Source organism: Gossypium hirsutum, chromosome D04 (assembly GCF_007990345.1).
Source record: "Gossypium hirsutum isolate 1008001.06 chromosome D04, Gossypium_hirsutum_v2.1, whole genome shotgun sequence".
Taxonomy (NCBI): Eukaryota; Viridiplantae; Streptophyta; class Magnoliopsida; order Malvales; family Malvaceae; genus Gossypium; species Gossypium hirsutum.
In genome coordinates, this window is record NC_053440.1 from 3,036,539 (window position 1) to 3,057,915 (window position 21,377).

Genomic DNA, 21,377 nt, shown 5'->3' on the forward strand with positions numbered 1-21,377 from the left:
AATTTTCAAAAAGTGAAGGGATTGATTATGAGAAAATAATAAGGGGACTAAATTCATGCAAAACAAACTGAGTTGCAGAATTTAACAAAAAATAACATCAAATAAATTCATTCCAGAAGTATAGCCTAGAATGAACAGATTTGGACAAACACATGGAGATAACTTGAAAAACAGATGCAAAAAGAGAATCTAATACTTGATTTTCCACAAACAAGAAGAATGTGATCTTTCAACTGCATATCTTAATTCAGATGATTCCTTACCTGTGATTCTGTGACAAAAGAACTTGGATCTCAACATCGACAGCAATGCTTTGTGCCTTGACTGCTTTCTCTTTAACACCTCGATGAATGCAGTTAATCCCAACCATTCAACTTCATCCCTCACCACTTTATGCTTACGATCCCAACACAATCCGGAACTCAATCTACCCAATGCCATTTGTTTCTCTATCAGCCTGTGCATGTGCCTAGATATGGCAAAAGCATAATTGGCAAAGCTATAGTTTTTTTCATGAGGAAACCAAAAATGTGAATAATGAGGAACTTAATCCAGTACCTGAAGGACTTTAGGATGATTTTCAGACAATATTGTCTGCAAGGTCGGAAAAAGTCCGATAATTCAGAGACATAACAATGGAACTTCATTGCACTCAACAGAAAAGCTTGATAGATGTTCAATCTGACAACAGATGCGGAATTGATACTTGAATCAAAGAATATGGAATGGCATTTTGGTCTCATGAAGCTGAACAGCTTATGCTTTAGATGATTGCCTGGTTGTCCTCTCCATCGGACAGTGAGAGTGGAACTTAAATGCTTACCTAAATACCTGTTAATAAACAAAGATTTAACATATCATTCGGGAAACATTATTTGCTCACTTCTGTTGGGGTACGGATATGGTTCCAACACAGATATGCTATATATTTTGAAGATCGGAACTACATATCAATTGCCAAATATGCATGAGTCATGAATCCTTCAAAGGAATTGAAGAGTCAGAGTAGCATAAATAAACATTTGCAATGTTCAATGATGATTTTTAGAATGAACATCTAGAGCAATGAATCTAACAAAGTATTAATTACTACAGCAGCAAAACAATCATCAAGTTGAAGCAAACTGACCTTGTATAATCACCCAGAATTTCTAAAGTGCTGGAGTTTATAAGCAACCCGCTCCACGGAACAAACAAGGTACTATCATCACCTGTAACAGCCCTATTTGATAAAATCCCAGATTGATGTTCAATGTCAAAGTTTAGACAGAATTTTTCCTGATTCATGTAGCAGTTGTAATCCGGAAATCCTTGACGGAACATGGACAAAATGCCACTAGCCTGCTCTTTCGAAGTTGATATGAAAAGAAAATCATCAACAAATCTTAGAAGCAAATAAGTAGGGGGAAAGATCACTGGATCCTCACTAGAATTCTGAGCATCCATGGAATCAAAAGGCCTTGAGGACAAAGTTTCAGTAGAATGTTCAAGAGGTTTTTCAAGATATGGAAAGATCACATGCTTCTCCATATGCCCATAATATAATGAGCAAAGCAGAGTGGACAAGATACTTCCTTGAGGTATCCCCAACTTTTGCAAATAAAACTTCTTATCCAATTGAAGCACATTGCATTTCAAAAGCTGATACAGATGAGAGAATAGATGTTCCTTTAAAAGCGCTGTGAATATCCCCTGAACGCATTTCCACAAAGCAAGTCCAAGCACCGAAAAAAAGGGTCAGGATAAGAATTATATATACATATAAATTGCATTAAAAACTTTCCTTAAAATAATTGTATCAGTCCCTTCTCAAGTAGGAACATGGAATATGTTCTCCCATACATGTTGGAAGTTGGTGTGAGAGTTTCTAGCACCAAAATATTCAATAGAACGAAAGAGGAAAGATTCAACAGGAATAAAATATAAAAGCCCCATTGAGGAAACCAGAAAACATACCTGATTAACGACGACACCAGACAATGAGCGGCATGAGACAGAAGACACTAAGTTTGTAAAACCCAGGTTGACAGTCTCATCCACCAACATGAGACTCTGGCGAACCAACAAATGGTTTTTTAACCACACAATTTCACGATTTTGTTGTAAGATGTATTTTTTTTCCATTATGACATCTTCCATCATCCTAAGCAGCTTATCTTGATCAACTGAATCAAATGCCTTGGAAACATCAGCAGCAACAATAAATATACCAGGCACACCAGGCATAGTTGTTGATGCATTCTTTAGAGTGATTATAAAAGGACGTAACTTCGTGTAGACATCTTTATAATCAAACACCGTTGACCCTAACTTCTCAGGTTCTTTCAACAGTAAACCTTTTAGAATTGCATGTACGCCACGAAGTACAGAGTTTGGCGACTTAACACACTTGGACTTGAATATTCTTGATCGAGCTTTTGAACTTTTGCGCATCCAAGAACATCGAAATTTTGAGGATTTTTCCTGCAGCATTTTTGAGGATGCATTGAGATTTGCCAACAATCTAACTCCATTTTGTTTTGGACAAAGCCTCAGCCTCGAGAAACCAAAAGGCCTTTTTCTTATTATAGCTCTAACAGCAGCCTCATCCATTTCAAGATAATTTCGACCTTTCAAGCAACTAACAGCATCATCTATGAACTCCTGCCAAACAGGTTTGCGATAATAAAAAACATCAAGTTTCCCACACTCACCTTCTGTGACATAGAAGTTGGCTTGCACCAATGGCACCACTAGAGATGAAAAAAACCATAAAATCCAGTTGACAAGTAGTTCGCGCTTAATATCATGTTCGCTACAAATTGCTTCACCAAATTTCAACTCTGAACCATTCTTCGCCACCCAAGCATTACTGTTATCCGATAAAAGGGGGAAATCTAAGGATTTTAACTGATGCATGCATTGCATTACTGAGAACTTCTCAAATCTTCTCAACCGAATAAATCTGAAAATATTTCTCTTTAGCAATCTCCAATTAGAAGGAGTTCCTAGCAATTCTGGAGGAACCAAACTTCTACAAACAGCCCACAAAAATTCAAGTACCTGACTCTTTAAGCAATAAGGCCTGGTTGACTCGAGCTCTGCATTATCCGTTTCTGGAGTATTATGGTTTTCTTTGGCAACACCACCACTGGATCGCTTGATCCCTCTTTTGTCCATTATGCTTCTCTGGAATAGAAATCATAGTCAACTTTTAATTGTGTTGCAAGCTCTCTAATTTAAATCGCAAAATAAAAAAGACAAACTGAAATTTACATACAACCTTCAACATCAGATGCATGCAATAGCACAAATCTATAAATTATAGCACCAAGCAAGGCTTGAAAATAGCATCAGACAAAACATACAGCTAAACAAATCAAATGATTGCTCTTGCAACTTCAAATACTTAATATGAATTTCACAGGCAATACTAACCTCAACTATTGTTCTAGACTTTCCAGCCTTTTGATCCAAAGATGGTAAGGGACAATACTTCTCCAACAATTTTAAGTGATTGCAACGCCTGGCTCTGCGTATGAGCATCTTTAGCAACTTGATAAATTTGTGATACCTGGGAAGCAAATATACAAAAACCATACTATAGAATCTCTTTACCACATGATTGATGGTCTAAATACAATTTTTAACATACTTTCATATATTTTGCAAGGTTTAACTTCGAAATAATTAACAAGGGCCACACTGATTCTAATGCAAATAATTAATAGTGGTTTAGCTTTCATATACAATTTTTACCTTACCCATTCCTGCAGTGTTCACATGCATAGTCAAAAGAAAGATCTGTATATCATCAGAAAAATTTCTAGCATTATTGATCTATTCAGTTGTAAACCTACCAGCATATAGGTTCTGCACAGTAATGAATACTTACTCCGCAGCACGTAATAATAAGACATGGTATTATAAAGCCAACAACAACCTACTTTAGCAATTCCAGAAAAGACAATGCTTATTGCAAATCACTCCCTAAACAATAACATAAAATAATATAACATTGAAACCCTAGAGTAATAAAATTTGTAATATGTAACTTACAGGCAAGAAGATCCTTTGAGACGACATTCGACATTGTGGGAGCATGGAACTGATTGACTGCTTACATTTGCACCAGTCAAGCCAAAAATATTCTCCATGAGACACTTCGAGCTTGAAAAGTTTGGTACCAAGGTATTTAGTATATCTTTGGAATATTAAGGTTACCTTAAAGAAAATTGCCGGATAAAACTAGAAATGCATGACAATGACTACCTTAAAGAAAATTGAAGGAAAAAGTACGACTCTCTATCTCTCAAAATCTATCAAGGATACGTCCTTCTGGAAGAACAGATGAAGAACATTCCATGTTATAGAACATAGATTGCCTGCTAATCTCAATTGAATTCGAGACTTTGCGGGGAGCTTTTAGCATCAAGTAACAGGAACATGGAACTGTTGCCTGCATAAGAAAATAAATGAAACTGTGAAGGCCATATGCAAATGTCAGTCGAGGCAATATATTTTGTTTTATATATTTATTTTGATTTAATAAGATGTCTTACGATATATTTGTTTTATATGTTTATTATGATTTAATAAGATGTCTTCGTAATTCTCGAAGTAGTGCCACTTGACTTGTGACATCAAAGTCAATTTTGAATTTATAATTAGTATAGATGCAACGTGTGATTTTCACAAATTTAAGCCATCAGTTTTAATATTGGAGGTTACAGATATCACTTCTAAGCAAGTCACAGAAGAAAAACCATCGAAATCCTTGATTTACAAGCTACTACATTTTTCTCTACAAAAGATTGTTAAGAATTCCGGTAGGATCTAAACTTTGCTCAATCCAAATACTTAAATCTCTTTCTAAATAAAATATACTAGCAGTAAAGATTCTTTCTTACATAGTATACACAATATGGCATCCATGATTCTACAAATAAACTGCATTAGCATTAATCAAACAACTATACAGTTAAACATAGTTCTGGGTTAAAACAAATAACCAACCTGATTGGGGTTGGAGAGGCACACGAGACTCCCAGGTAAGCAATCTTCATAAAAGCAAAAGGTTCTGGAGATTGACTCCTCTTTGGATTCTGGAATGCTGTGTAGTCGGTGCCTCTTGTCACGTTTCCATTTAAATGGTCTTGAAAATGGTTTTTGCTTCTCTGCAGTCTGAATTGAACTTCCTTGAAATTCTCCATTGGAAAGAGATTTGCTACCATAAGTTCGTTTCCTTTTCCTTCCTGCTCATGAGAAAACATCTGACGTAAGGAACTGTGGTCATCAAGCTCAATCAAAATTTTGCAAGTGAGAACAAAACCAATAGGTAACAAGGCAAAAACCAATAAATTATTTTATCTTTAAATTAAATTGCAAAGCTTTAAAATAAAGGGAGTGTCAAAAAATAGCATGCAGTGATAGTGAAACATTAACATGACAGTACCATTAAAGAGAGCAACTGAGAGGAAAAGAACAAAGGATAGATCAAATTCTATCGGGTCTGACTCATACTGATATCAAAGAATGACTCCAGTATCTAATGGTAGAACAGAACCAAGTTCTGACGATCAATGACTCTTGACCATATATCATGTTCCACTGATGTCCCAACTAAAGTCCATTCTTTTGGGTGCAAATAACAAGACGTTTATATTTCTTCAAAAGCCTATATATTTTGATTTTAAAAAAGGAGGAACCAGGATAGATCAAGGCAAGGATACAAGTCATAGAATCAACTTACAGCTACAAGCATACAAAAACTTGAAGTATGTGGTACACAATGCACCCTACAATAATTAGCTCACTTTAAAATGCCCATGCACATTCTTAGGGCCAAACATTTCCCACAAACTGGACACCATAAGCAGAGTGTGCAAGTTAGTAGTCTTTCAGCATATAACAGAATACCTTGCATGACCAATGAACTTTTTATCACAATTTTATTTTATTAATAGCAAAAAAATCCGAAAGAAGCACATTAAGGAAGGAAATTGTTATCACTGTAATGTAACTTCAAAGTATTAAAATCAGACTTAAAAAGTAAATTCGACAAAAATAATAATAGCAGTAATAAATTATCATAATTACTTTATCTTTCCATCGAGTAACAATATTTATTCAGTTTAGCAGGCAAACGTTCACATTGTGATACAATATATAGAAATCGAAGTAAATCAATATAGCAGTGTATTTGTGTTTCAGGAATTTGTAATGCTGCCCAATTTGAAAGGACACAATAGAACCAGAACTTAACAGGCATTAATATTTATGCAGCTTAGCAGCTGCACTCACATTGTAGCTTACTGTATTAGAACCTTTTTTCTTCATCCATCATGTAACGTTTACATGATTCTGATTCTTACAGTGCTTCTGGTTGGGACATAAATGCATCCATATTATAGGTAGAGATAAGACCACTTTCCTAATATTTGTTTTATGAAAGGAAACTGAATCAAGCTTTGCAAAGGAATTCAAATAACAAAAGTATTATATTATTTTTATTTATATGCACAAGCATATATTATTTCAACCAATCATCTATGATACGCAGGACTTTAATGTGAGTGTTGGATATAGATAAGTGTCCGAAAAAAGTATGTTGATTTGTTTTGCAAGTTTTTTCCACGTATTTGAATGGTCTTTGAAGGGCCATATCCTCGTACCAATGAGAAGTTGAAGCTACATAGTATTGCATACCAGATTGAGGATTTTTCACTTCCTTTGACTTCTTGCGAAAATAATTGACAGGAGAACCCGCAACTTGGAGGTGTTTCTTGTCAGAAATGGGCACAAATATTGTTGTATGCCACAGTAGATGAAACATGCACTTATCCCCAACCTGCAAATACTCAATAATTGTCAAGAAGAAATAAGAAAGGATTTAATATACCAAGAACACAGCTATTTGACATGCTTGACAGTTAACAAACAGAAACATTTGCGAAACTTCGACATACCCTTTCATGGAGAATACCCCATGCTGAAGACGTCAAAAGCTCGACAATGTGGCTTGAATTAGTACGCTGTTTTGTCAAATACAAAAAGTTTTCCATAAACAATCATGGAGGAGAAAAGGAAACCTTAAGCAAAATATTACGAACAGTCATATATTGTTGTAGCATGCTCCAATGAATAATATAACTTTCATGACAGACAAATTTACTTATACAGGTTCTAAAAGTACTTGCTCTAGTCTAATCATATACGGAACACAAGCACTTAGTTTGTAAATATAGTCACAACCCTGCAAAGTTAAAATACTGTATATGAAAAAGAAAACCCTTCGTACAAAATAATCATCAAAATATAATAGCAAAAAACTTGCCTTGTTAAAACCAGAACATATTACATTAGAAGCCGTGAGTCTTAGAGATGACATCATCTCAACAACCCTTACGACAAGCTGAAACCCAAAAAAAGGACCTGTAAAAAAGGATCTTCGTTGAAGCAAAAATGAGACATTTTTAAAAGCAGAAACCAAACCTTTTCTTGAGTCCAACGTTTATCGGGATAAAAGTCAAGAAAAGGGGCATCTCCATTAACAACAACAAAACAATCATTGAGAAGATTGACGTAATCCAAAGGGTCGTCAGGTCGAATAAGAAAAGACATGGGATCTTCACAGCATCGAAGACAAGAACGACCTTCGCAACGGCCGCAAGTAAAGGGAGGCGAAGGCCGAGGGATTATAAACGCGATGGTTTTGGCTAAGTTTCTGGCATCGTTTTTGAAGATTTGCCATAAAACCATTGGGGCTTTCCAGCTTCGTTTTCTCTTCCTCGCCATTTTCGTTGTTGAGAGAGAGGAGAGAAAGAGAAGGGAGTTTTAGGTGTGTTTTAATTTGAGGTTGTATTGTTTGTATAAACAAAAGCATACATGGTTCCCGCGCTCTGCCTTTAGGCTTGAGGTGGGCATAGGCATAGGCATAGGCATAGGTATAGGGTGAAGCAAGTCAAGGACTCTGAGGCTTTTGGCCTTTTTTATAGTGTAATAATTACTGACACAGTTGATGGACTCCACAGGCCTTGGCTTTTTCATTCAAAACTGCTTTTACAAAAAATTACTTTCAAAAAATTGGTTAAAAGGTGCTATAAAATATTTTTAATGCTTTTTATTAAAATGTTATTTTTATATATAGAAATTAAAAAATTAGTTAAATTATATTATATTTAAATAATTTAATATAATTATTTTAAGTAATTAATATAAATTATTTTTAAAATTTATAATATATAAATATTTTTAAAATTTAAATATAATAATATTTAATATTTAAATAAATTAATATAATAATATGTACAATATTAAATAATTTAATTTTTTATATATACTTTTAAATAATTAATATAAATAAAAATAATTTAATAATTTTCATTTCTAAACACAAAAAGCACGTGAATCAAAATTTGTGCATTTAGGTGAAAAAACACTTTTTCATTATACTTTTGACTAAAAAAGCCAACTATTCTTTATTGTTTCTACGTAGAAAAACACTTTTATAGTATTTTTCTACCTCAACGAGGCATAACGCTTTTATGTTAATACTTTCATTTAAGTTTTGTTTTTAAATTATCTTTTTTATTTAAATTTATTTAGATTATTTTTATTTGACTTTTAAGGATTTTTTATTTAATTAATAGGAGAAATTGTTTACAAATTTGAGGGCAAATTACCAATAAAAGTCCCTTTCTTTTGAAAATTACCGAAATGGGTCAAGTCCTGAATTAATTATCGGAATGGGCCAATTTTCCACAAAACACATCCATGTCAGCGCGTTGTCAGGGGATAAAGCAGGAAAACGCTTCCTCAAGGAAGCGCTTTGTCCACGTGGACAGAAAACGCATCCTTGAGGGCACGCTTTGTGTCTACGTGGACAAAGCGCTTCCTTAAGGAAGCGTTTTTCTCGTTGTTCAAGGTTAGGGTTTTTTATAATTAGGGTTAGGGTTTTTAGATTTTTAGATTTTAGGGTTTAAAGAAAAAATAAATAAATAATGGTTTAGGATTTCTTAATTAAATTAATTATAATTTTAAAAAAATATTAGGATTTAGTGTTTATGGTTTTTAAAGAAATAAATAAATAAATTAGGGTTTAGGGTTATTTGAGTAAATTAATTATAAAATTAAAAAATAGATTAGGGTTTAGGGTTTAGAGTTTAGAGTTTTTAAGAAAAAAATTAACTAAATTAGGGTTTAAGGTTATTGAGTAAATTAATTATAAATTTAAAAAAAATAGATTAGGGTTTAGGGTTTTTAAGGAATAAAATCAAATAAATTAGGATTTGGGGTTACTTTAGTAAAATAATTATAAATTTTAAAAAATAGATTAGGGTTTAGTGTTTAGAAATTTTAAGAAAAAAATCAAATAAATTAGAGTTTGGGGTTACTTGAGTAAATTAATTATAAATTAAAAAAAATTAGATTAGGGTTTAGGGTTTAAGGTTTTTAAATAAAAATTAAATAAGTTAGGGTTTGGGGTTTAGGGTTAATTAAATTATTTGTTAATTTAAAAAAGCTTTCACGTGGACGCTCTTTTGGTACAGTAGTTCCTGAAAAAATAATTTTGAGAAGAGGTTTCTGACCATGAGCCACATAGACATTTCTCCTTACCTAATGATGGTGGTATTCCTAGTCTTATCGTTCCTACCACTAATACTCCATCCTCTCCTCTTCTTCTGTCATCCTCTTTGCCTCCAACAAATACTCATTCAATGGTTATTTGGTCTAAGGCTGACATTTTTAAGCCCAAGGCTTTGTCTATTGAGACTCTTAAGCTTCGCACAATTATAGAGGCCTTTTCTACCACAGAGTGGCGTGCTGCAGCTCAAGAAGAATATGACGTGCTCATTAATAATTCCACCTGGAATATTGTTCTGTTACCACTTAATCGCAAGGCAATCGGATGTAAATGGATTTTCAAAGTAAAGAAAAATCATGATGGCACTATCACTCATCGAAAGGCTCGGTTAGTAGCAAAAGAATATTCTCAGGTACCTGGGTATGATTTCAAGGAAACGTTCAATCCAGTGGTAAAGCCTGCTACTATTCACGTCATTTTTTCTATTGTAGACTCCAAAGGGTGGCAAATCCGTCAAGCAGATGAGAATAATGCCTTTTTGAATGGTGATCTTGCTGGTGAGGTGTTCATGCAACAACCTCCGGGGTATGTTCAATGTGGTTCGAATGGTAGACCTTTAGTTTGTCGTCTGAAGAAAGCTTTATATGGACTTCGTCAAGCTCCGCGTACTTAGTTTGATAAATTAAATTGTTTTCTTCTTTCTGTTAGCTTTGTTATGTCCAAATCTGATGCATATTTGTTTGTTAGAATTACGACTAACTCTACTCTGTATATGCTTGTGTACGTGGATGATATTATCATTACCAGAAGTGTGCCTGACTGTATAGACAGTTTTGTTCAGCAGTTGAATAATGAATTCTCACTTAAGGATATGGGTGATCTCTACTATTTTCTAGGAATTGAGGTTACTCATTCCCCTACAGTGTGTCTTCGTCTTTTTCAGAGAAAGTATATTCGCGATCTACTTGATAGGAGCTCTATGTTTCATGCAAAGAGTGTTCATACTCTAATGGTTATCTCGTCTACTCTATCCAATACTGACGGGGATTATCTTAGTGATCCTAATGAGTATAGAAGTATTGCAGGTGCTTTACAGTATGTGGTCCTGACTCGTCCTAATATTGCCTACGTGATAAATCGTATCTGTTAGTTCATACATGCGCCTACTACTGTCCATCTGGTTGCTTTAAAACAAATCCTGTGATATTTATCTGGTACACTTGATTATGGGATTATTTTTCGTCTGTCCACCCAGCTTTTGTTAGTTGGTTATGCAGATGCTAACTGGGGGCTCGATTTTGAAGATCGACACTCTACGACGGGATACTGTATGTATTTTGGTCACACACCTGTCTCCTGGTGTTTCAAAAAATAGCATGTAGTTTCCCGGTCTATGGCTAAGGCTGAATATCGGAGCATTGTTGCACTTACGAGTGATATTACTTAGATAGTCTCGTTACTAAATGAGTTACACCTTCATAGTATCGATCCTCCTACCATTTGGTGTGACAACTCTAGTGTAGTTGCCGTAGCTACTAATCTTGTCATACATTCCAAATTCAAACATGTTGAGCTTGATCTGTTTTTTGTTCACGAAAAGGTAGCAGATGGCTCTATTATTATTAGTTAGGTTCCTATATGTGAACAGGTTGCTGAAATTCTTACCAAGCCACTCTCTATATCGTCTTTTGTTAGATTTCGAGATCTTCTTCGGGTTTTACCTGTCGGGAAGATAGGTGAATGTTAAGAGTATAGATAATGATTGTGCTAGCTAACTCTATTATTGAGCTAGCCTATTAGCTGTTAGTTTGTTATTCGAACAGTTACGTTGTTAGCAATAGTAGTTACTCATATGTTCTATAAATACAATTATTACAATGTACAAACTAGAATACCAGTCTAAATACAAAGAATTCTTTCATTACTCAGTATACTCTATGTGGCTCATGGTCAGAACCCACCTCAGCCAGAAGATCAACAGAGAAACCAGGAGGTAATATGATGTAGGCGATAGAGCAGGTGAAATCTCTAAAGGCTGAGAATGAACAGTCTTAACAATAGGAATAAAAGTTGACATAGCACCAGACAAAGCCATGAAACCCCTTGTAGCAGACAAATGAAACAAAAACCTTTGTTCATCAAATGCAACATGACGAGAAATAATGATATTACCATCCGGCATAAGACATTAATATCCCTCGTGTTGAGGACTATATCCCAAGAACGTATAAGGTTGAGAACGAAAATCTAACTTATGACGCAGAAACAGTCGTAAATATGGAAAACAACAACACCCAAATACTCGTAGATGGTCATATGTGGAATCTTGGCCATAAAGAGCCTTATATGGAGTCTGGCCGTTCAGAACTGAGGTAGGAAGATGATTGATGAGATGAACAGCACAGTAAAATGCATAGCCCTAATATTCCATAGAATGATTTGCTTGGGCCAAAAGTGTGATACCCATGTCAACAATTTGTTGATGTTTGCGTTCAGCCACCCTATTTTGTTCGGAGGTATGTGGACAATACAACTAATGAATTATCCCTTGATTTGCTAGAACATACATGAAAGCTCGGAAATCTTTGCCCCAATCACTCTGAAATTGTTTGATATTTTTTTCGAACTGAGTTTTGGCTAACTGCTGAAACTGAACAACACAAATGATTGCCTGAGACTTTTGACGAATAAGATAAATCTACGTAAATCGAATGCCCATGTCAATAAAGGATACATAATACCAATTACGACCACATGCAACTGATGCAGGCCTCCATAGATCAGAGACAATCAAGGCAAACAAATCACTATATTCAGTAGTAAAGTTGAGAAAAGGCAATTTATGAGACTTTCCCGTTTGACTGACAGTACAAACATTATTAAGAAAAAATTTAGCTGAAGCAATATTACATTTATCTAAAATAGATTTAACAGCTGATGCAGATGGATGACCAAGACGTTTGTGCCATAGAGAAAAAATAGCACCGTTGTCATATTTATTCTAGAGTCCAACAGGAGGAGTAGAAGAAGCTTCAACAGACTGAGCAGTCGCAACTGGTAAAGAAAAGTGATAGAGCCCATACGAATGTGGCCCATAAGTAAAATTTCCCAAGTCATGATTTCCTTAACAACACAATACATCGAATGAAATTTAAAAAACACGTTATTGTTAGTGGCAAACTGAGATATAGACGGGAGATTCTTCTGTATATTGGGTACGCACAAAATATTAGATAAACGCAGCAATTTAGACTGTGCAGGTAAAACTAAATTACCAATATACAAGATCTTGGTGGGAATCCTGTCACCTATTAAGAGAGAAGAAGTACCTGAGTATGGCGTAGAGTCATGCAAAGCAGAGGCATTGCGACATACATGTTGTGTAGCCCCTGAATTTGGATACCAAGATGCAGTTCCAACAAGTATAAGAATATAGGAATCATTGCCGTCACAGTTTGAACCAAATCGAGTGGTATTAATATGAGACCCGGTGGAGTCAAAAACATCGGATGCATGCAAGTCAGGTAGACGAGGGAGCCCAGTGTACACACGAACCCTTGGTTTGGTCCGCCAGGGAACCGACGACCCAGGCTCATTACAAATACCAACATCCGAATCCCCAAGGTCTCGTCCATGGCCAAGGGAAGCAACAAACTCTACACAATTCGAAGTTGGCCCATTTGGAGGAGGAGGATCTTACGGCCCAAAAGAAGAGGAAGCTCAACCAAAATCTTGACTTTGAGCCAAACGGTAACTGCCCATTAAAATATCCAAACCAAATCGGCCTAGCATTAGCAGGTCCATTAAATAGACCAGGCCCAATCGGCCTAGTGACCCCATCATTAGCAGTCCTAGGCGCATTGTACATCTTATGCCCAACGCCGTATTGAAACTTTAACCCAGCATAGGGCCCACCGTAAGTTCCGTCAGTACCCTGTAAAATAGGTTTAGAAACCCTATTATGTCGAGACAAAGAGGGAGCAACAAACGGCCAAAAATTTCCTCCCACAAAAGTATCCTGCAGCTCCGCCGAGGCAGAACCATGAAGCATACCAGAGACCGACGACGAAAACGACACACCAGGACCATGACAAGGGGCCAGATTCGACGGTTGAACAACCAACGATGGGCCTTGATACTCACGGTTATAACAAAAAAACACCTCTGGGCTAAATGCCCGAACTGTCCGCAGATCTGACACTGTATGCGGGATCGAAACCTTTTCATGCGGCCTCCAGACGAGGGACGATCACCACGAATAGAGCCCACCAAAGCCAACGACGGAACGATTTCCAAAATATTGGCATAAAGAGGCATGTCTTATACCGTATGCACCTGGCGACTCTCATTCTCGAGTAACACGTCGATGAGACATTGAAGCAGCAGAGGCTCCGACGAGAACGACGCTAAGGTAAGTACGGCATCGAACTCTGGAGTAAGCCCGCAAGCATTATTTCTACCTTATTTGCCTCTGAGATCTAAGATCCGGAAGCCTCTTTTGATGCACTTGTGTTTTGAATCTTCGCTATATACTCTTTGACTGAGAGGCTCCATTTTTTAATTAAGTGAAGATCATGACGAAGACGAGAAAGCTTCGTACTTGTAACGACAACAAAGAGATGAGTAGCGGTGTTCCACACATCACACGCCGTTCGAGCCTCTATTAAAAGAAGATAGAAGCGAGGGATTAACTGTGGAAAGTAACTAGGAAACAAGTAACCTGTCTTGTTGAACAAACGCTGAAGCATCTGGATTCGGAACGAGCGAGCCCTCCGGAGACTGCACAAAGCGCAGTGGAGCAAGTAACGTTCCATCCAAAAAACCAGTTAGCTCGTATCCTTCGACATCAACCAAACATGCTGCTGCCATAGAACGAAAGTGCCTTCATCCAACTTGACAGTCTCATGGCGAGGAAACGAGTGAACGAGCCTAGCACTAGTGAACATCGGATATCCATGTTCGACGGAGGGAGAATCAGCAGAAGCTATGGTGGTCATGGAAACAAACTAAGAGCAGGTCTCCAGCACCTTAGGCGACTGATACCATGTTAACACCTACGGTGAGTTTACAATGTATACTAAATGAAACTAGTCTAGGTATTGAAAGAATAGAATATACTAAGTAATGAAAGAATTCTTTTGTATTTAGACTAGTATTATAGTTTGTACATTGTAACAATAGTATTGATAGAATATATAAGTAATTGCTATTGCTAACAACTTAATTGTTTGAATAACAAACTAACAGGTAACAGGCTAGCTCAATAACAGAGTTAGCTAGCACAGTCCTTATCTATACTCTTAACACAGTAAAATTGGTCCAAATTCTCTGCTCATCCCCATAAGCACAGATTCAGACAACATTATACATGAACGAAGAACTTCAAGAAAAATAAGATTCGGGACAATGAAAATGTAACCCAAATGCCACTTTGGAAGATTTTAAGAGAGGAACGTTAAAAAAAGGAAGCAATACGACCATATAAACAATAAAGATCTTTTACCATTATTTTAGTCCAAACAACAGAAATAGCAAGAAAATAAAACATAAACTAACAGCATAACATAAAAAAGAACGAATATGAATAAAAATATAAATCCCAAGTGAATGAAATTTTATTACATTGCATATAACTTAATACAAACTGAATACTGAGGGCTCTCATACTTAAAATGCAAGATATCTAAACTTAGTTAGCATAGAACTTACTTTTATCACCATTAATAACCCTTCCCTTGTTTTTAAAGCACCAGAGGGAAAAGAAAAAAGCTAAAGAGGAAAATGAAGATAAAAAAAAAAGTTATGGAGATATAAAACAGAAAAAAGATAATTAAGAAGACACAAGTCCTTAAAAAACCAAAAACATTTTGAATGAACTTTTTTCATCAAAGAGAAGTTATGCTTCATCAAGAGAGAAAGAGAGAAGCAAAGAGGCGAAAAATGGAAACAGATAAGAAAAGAAAAAGCTAACATGTAGTAACCATAAAACTGAGTTGCATTAACGTTGAAAATGTAAGAAATGAGGAAGCTTTAGCATCATTCACGTTCAAAATGAAGGAAAAGGAGGAGTCTTTTTTCTCATTACCCCTGTTTTCTTCTTCATCGTCATCATCAAGTGCTTCCATGTTTTCTTCCCCTACCAGTAACCAAAAACAAGTTAGAAACTTTGCAAAACAAAAAAAACACCCCATGCATTACTTATAATATAAACCTTCTTCCTCTGGGTTGTCTTCATACGTTGAGGTTAACCCTTTTCTCTTCATTTTCATGCTTAAATGTTGAAAAAGAAAAGCTTCAAACTTGGTTTGTTTTGGTTTCAAAGATGAGAAATCATGTGGAAAAATTTTCGTCAGAAGAATAAAAGATCAAATACTACAGAAGGAACTGTTATGTACGAAAGGGGTATACAAAAGGTTATTCTTCTTTTATATTTACGAAAATGCCATTCACGTGCCAATTTTCATGGTTGCTTTTAGCCTTGGCACGTATCTTTCGCTTAATTTTGGTGCTTATAATTTTCTTTTTCAAAATTGATTAGATATGTTTAATCGGGCTGTTTTACCTAAATAACCTAAAAAAATATTATATTTATAAAAATAATTCAAGTTTAAAAACAATCTCTAAAATAACTTAAAATGAACAGTATCCACTCTTTTTTTGCACCAATGATTGGCTAATCATTGTGTCAGACTTAAAAAAATTATTTTTTTGGGTTCTGGCCTGTCAATGGCCGGAACCCATGTATTTTTTTTAAAATTGTGTAATACTGAAATACGGATATATGAAAAAAAACAAAAAAAAAATTTTTGGGTGCTGGCCTGTCAATGGTCGGCACCCAGTACACAGTACAAAGAAAAAAATAATTTTTTTCGTGTCAAAATCAGATAAAAAATACGAAAAAAAATTAGAAAAAAAATTTTTTGGGTGCTGGCCTGTCAATGGCCGGCACCCAGTACACAATACAAAGAAAAAAAAATTTATTTTTTTTCGTGTCAGAATCAGATAAAAATACAAAAAAAATTAAAAAAAAAATTTTTGGGTGCTGGCCTGTCAATGGCCGGCACCCAGTACACAGTACAAAGAAAAAAAAATTCCGTGTCAGAATCAGATAAAAAATACGAAAAAAATAAAAAAAAATTTGGGTGTTGGCCTGTCAATGGCCGGCACCCAGTACACAATACAAAGAAAAAAAATTTTAAATTTTTTTTCGTGTCAGAATCAGATAAAAAAATAGGAAAAAAAATAGAAAAAAAAAATTTTGGGTGTTGGCCTGTCAATATTATAATTTATTATGTAAATATTCCTTTTATTTTTACATTTTTCTTTTTTCAATTTTTTTTCTAATTTTTTTTTATTTTTTATCTGATTCTGACACGAAAAAAAAATTAAAAGTTTTTTTTTCTTTGTACTGTATACTGGGTGCCGGCCATTGACAGGCCAGCACCCAAATTTTTTTTTTATTTTTTTCGTAATTTTTTATCTGATTCTGACACGAAAAAAATAAATAAAATTTTTTTTCTTTGTACTGTGTACTGGGTGCCGGCCATTGACAGGCCAGCACCCAAAATTTTTTTTATTTTTTTTCGTATTTTTTATCTGATTCTGACACGAAAAAAAATTAAAATTTTTTCTTTGTACTGTATACTGGGTGCCGGCCATTGACAGGCCAGCACCCAAATTTTTTTTTATTTTTTTAGTATTTTTTATCTGATTCTGACACGAAAAAAAAATTAATTTTTTTTTGTACTGTATTTTTTTTATTTTTTTTCGTATTTTTTATCTGATTCTGACACGAAAAAAAATAATTTTTTTTCTTTGTACTGTGTACTGGGTGCCGGCCATTGACAGTCCAACACCCAAGAATTTTTTTTTCTAATTTTTTTCGTATTTTTTTATCTGATTCTGACACGAAAAAAATTAAAATTTTTTTTCTTTGTACTGTGTACTGGGTGCCGGCCATTGACAGGCCAGCACCAAAAAAATTTTTTTAATTTTTTTTTTCGTATATCCGTATTTCAGTATTACACAATTTAAAAAAATACATGGGTTCCGGCCATTGACAGGCCAGAACCCAAAAAAATAATTTTTTTAAGTCTTACACAATGATTAGCCAATTATTGGTGCAAAAAAAAGAGTGAGTACTGTTCACTTTAGGTTATTTTGATGATTGTTTTTAAACTTGGATTGTTTTTGTAAATATAATATTTTTTTGGGTTATTTGGGTAAAACAGCCTTTAATCGGTGTTAATTTTTGGGATTAAAATTTTTTATTTTAGGTATTTTCGGTCATTTTAGTCATTTTCAGATGTGACAGTTAAAAAACTAATATAATAATAAATTTAGCCCTTAGTTTTTACATATTATATCAATTTAGTCATAATTTTATCTTCAAAATTTATAAATAATTTCAATTTGATCTTAATTCTAAAAAAATTAAATAAATATATAAAAATACATAAATATTTTCAAAAAATATAATAATAATTTAAAATATATAAAATAAATATTTTCAAAAAAGTAAAATTTTTTAAATTGGCGATATATTTATCTATAGTTAATATAAAAATAATAATGACGATAAAATTAAATATTGTAACGTGAGATAAAAAAAACTAAATGTAAGTGTAAATACCCATCTAAAGGGGCTCTAAGGGAGTAATGGTGAATGAGCAATCTTTGATTTTGTAGTTGCTGCCATTTGATTTTTAGTCTTTGCTCTCTTCGTTTTTGGGAGGGAAACAGGGGTGGGGAGATCCGTTTGTAGAAGGGGAGAGACGAGGGTGGGAAAGATTTTTATTTTATTTAATATTAATAATATTAAAACTTATTAACATATATATTTTGAAATTAATTATTTATTTCATTATATTTTTAAATTATATATGTTATTATTGTTTATTTTTATATATATTTTAAAATATTTATGTATTTTTATATATTTTTTTGAAATTTTCAGAATTAGGATCAAATTGAGATTATTTGTAAATTTTGAGGGTTAATTTTTTAAATTTATGACTAAGTTGATATAATATATAAAAGTTGACGCTAAATTTGTTATTATACTAATTTTTTAACTGTCACCTTAGCTTGTGGTTTATGATTCTAACATGAGTGACCAAAATGACCAAACTACGTAACATGAATACTTAAATTGTAAACTTTTTTATCTTGGGTGCCTAAAATAAAAAATTTTGATAGTTGAGTAACTATTTGTATAGTTTATCCTAACTTTTTCTATGTGATCTAATAAACATTTAATACGTGGCAATAATGGTATCATTGAAAATTTAAAAAAATAAAAAAAATCTAGAAAAATATAATTTGTTTATTTTATATTATTTTTCATGATTAATTTTCATACAAAATGATAAAATAATAATTTTTTTAAAAAACATTAGTTTTATAAAAAAATATGAAAACTATAAAAAATAATTTTCATTTTTTGAAACATTAGAAAATAATTTTATGTTTTACATTTTAAAATTTTTAATATATATTTCATTTTTTATGTATAATTTTAATTTAAATTTTTAAATAACTTTCAATCGAAAATATTTATGTGTCAAATACTAGATTTATCATGTACCAAACATACATTGAATAAATGAATAGTTAACACCATTAATTCTGGACATGTAACAAAAACTCAACATAAATACTAATTTAAAAAAACATAAATTCTAAAAGAAATATCGAAATTAAACATAAGCATCAAAATAAACATCAAAACCAAATAAAATTTAACTATAATTTAACCATAATAGTGGATTCAATCTATGTAATTTAATTTAATCAATTGGAGCTTCTGTACTTTTTAAAATAATTAAATTATATTTTTTAAAATTTAAAATTTTAATTTTCACTCAAATAATAGTAATTAAATTCATTTGATTAAGTTTAGTTTTCAATCTCATACTATAGACAATTATAAATTTAGCTCATATTTTCTAAATGAATCGTTTTTAAGATTTAAATTTTCAAAGTTGAAGTAAATGATAGTCGTTGATCCGTTGATTGAATTTTTCGTGAGTAATATGTGAAAATAACATGTTGACATAACGTTACATGTATGATAATATATTTGCAGCATTAGATTTTGGAAATAACATAATAAATTTAACAACTATCATTTTGTGAGAATTGAAATTTAAAATTTTAAAAGTATATGACTAAAAATGATCAAATTAAAGTATAATTACTAAAATCATAATTTTCATAGAGTATAGGGACTATTAACAAATTTTAACGATAACTTAACCATAATAAAGTAATTTTAATTAGGGTTAAAAAATTCAAAAAATTAAAAATCAATTCGAATTGGTTAAACAATTTTCTCTTCGTAAGTTAAAAACTACATCATACAAACTGAAACTCGAACCCATTTTAAGGATGACGAAGCTATTATTGAACAACTACCTTTCCAATGGTTGGAAGGACATTAGAGAGATTTATCGCCAAGATGATCTTTTGCTCCTTTGGTTGTCAAACTCTTTCACGATCAACACAATCTATTACACTAAATAAGATGTTCATTGTAATAGTTCTTACCCGTTCTAGCGTACGATACAAGTACGAGGTGCCATTGGAATACTTTTAGGCTAGTGCATTTTTATTTTATTTTATAAAAACTCTTATTACAAAAGATATTAAAATATTTTGATGTCAATTTGAAAGAACATTGAACTTAAATAAGCCATTTTAGTTCTTTAGTAACATAATTGAACATATTCAACTCATAAAACAATGTTCCAAAGTTTACGAGTACTTAAAACGAAATTTTTTGAGTTTGAGAAAATGAGAGATTAATACTAATTTAAAATTTTAAAACATTTTTTATAAAATCATCAATCCTAATTTAGGATAAATAAAAGACTTTAAATACAATTTAAAAATCATTTTAAAGTCACTCGGGTGGTCAGAGGTGTTCAGGATCAATTTTGGGCATTGGGGGGCCCTTTTTGCACAAGAAAGTGCAATGACCCAACAAAGTACAAGGGGTGCAGTACCTAGGCCTTAGGAACTGATACCTAGCCTTAGTATTGAAAATTTTGACATTATGCTAATTAGGATGTAACAGTCCGCCCGATGTAGACCATATCAATATGTTGTTTAGCATGTAGTTGAATAAGTCGGTGTAGAAAAATGATGAGTTTGGTGAATTATTCGTTAAGTGTTTGGGTGACATATTGCGTGAATTTGACAGTACGCCTATCGATGAAATGCTTCGCTGGAAGACAATCTGCCAACCCTATATGCTTTTGGTGAACTTGTTAGTTCGTATGTCGATAGATTTGTTTTTCCGTGTTTTAGCGTGAAAACCATAACTCGGTGAGCATCGCTAGAGCTTAGTTGAGACCTAGTTGGGACTTAACTAGAGTATTGTAGATGACAACTTGATATTTTTAGGTGATTAGTGGTAGTAGTTATATTAGGTAGATGATTGGGTTTCAAAATTTTAGGAGAGTCTATTATTGGGTTTCAAGGACTATAGTGGGATTTTTTGACCCTCCCACTAAGCTTTGTCTCCACTGTTTGTGCTATATAAAGATGTCAATAGCCGACATGTTTCACCTTTATTTTTCTCTGTATTTTTTTTTCTAATCTCTAAAAAATTTTAAGAATATTCATTAGAGAAGACAAAAGAAATTCCAATAGCTGGTCAAAACGCCATTTTTAAAAATTGCTTTACTGGTAATTTTTGAAAAACTCTTAAATTATTGATGAAGGGATTTACATTTTACATTAGTGCATACATGATTAACTTAGATAATTAATTTCTTATTTAAACTGAAATTAACCCAAATTAAATTAA

General features: G+C 33.3%; 1 protein-coding gene across 4 annotated transcripts; it reads right to left on the bottom strand.

The window, feature by feature from the left end:
- Positions 1–25: 25 nt before the first annotated feature.
- On the bottom strand, positions 26–7,939 carry LOC107927522 (telomerase reverse transcriptase). Of its 4 annotated transcripts, XM_016858612.2 has the most exons (13): positions 7,474–7,939; positions 7,316–7,393; positions 6,948–7,013; positions 6,688–6,829; positions 4,996–5,234; positions 4,312–4,438; positions 4,039–4,183; positions 3,418–3,553; positions 3,043–3,168; positions 1,957–2,958; positions 1,130–1,692; positions 559–831; positions 26–469 (listed from the first exon to the last, which is right to left on the bottom strand). In XM_016858612.2, exons 1-13 carry the CDS (start codon positions 7,774–7,776, stop codon positions 190–192), a joined length of 3,480 nt encoding a protein of 1,159 aa, XP_016714101.2. In that variant the 5' UTR covers positions 7,777–7,939; the 3' UTR covers positions 26–189. The 4 variants fall into 4 exon arrangements, with proteins under 4 accessions (XP_016714101.2, XP_016714099.2, XP_016714098.2 ...); XM_016858610.2 differs by having other exon boundaries at positions 1,957–3,168; positions 3,418–3,511; XM_016858609.2 differs by having other exon boundaries at positions 1,957–3,168.
- Between the last annotated feature and the right edge of the window lie 13,438 nt (positions 7,940–21,377).

What these genes read in the sequence shown, in the direction of transcription:
- LOC107927522 (XM_016858609.2), bottom strand. Translation starts at nt 7,776, where the DNA reads ATGGCGAGGAAGAGAAAACGAAGCTGGAAAGCCCCAATGGTTTTATGG. An exon ending in AGTGAAAAATCCTCAATCTG is followed by an intron (nt 5,235 to 6,687) that starts GTATGCAATACT and finishes TCTCATGAGCAG; the next exon opens with GAAGGAAAAGGAAACGAACT. An exon ending in ATCTGTTCTTCCAGAAGGAC is followed by an intron (nt 4,184 to 4,311) that starts GTATCCTTGATA and finishes AATATTCCAAAG; the next exon opens with ATATACTAAATACCTTGGTA.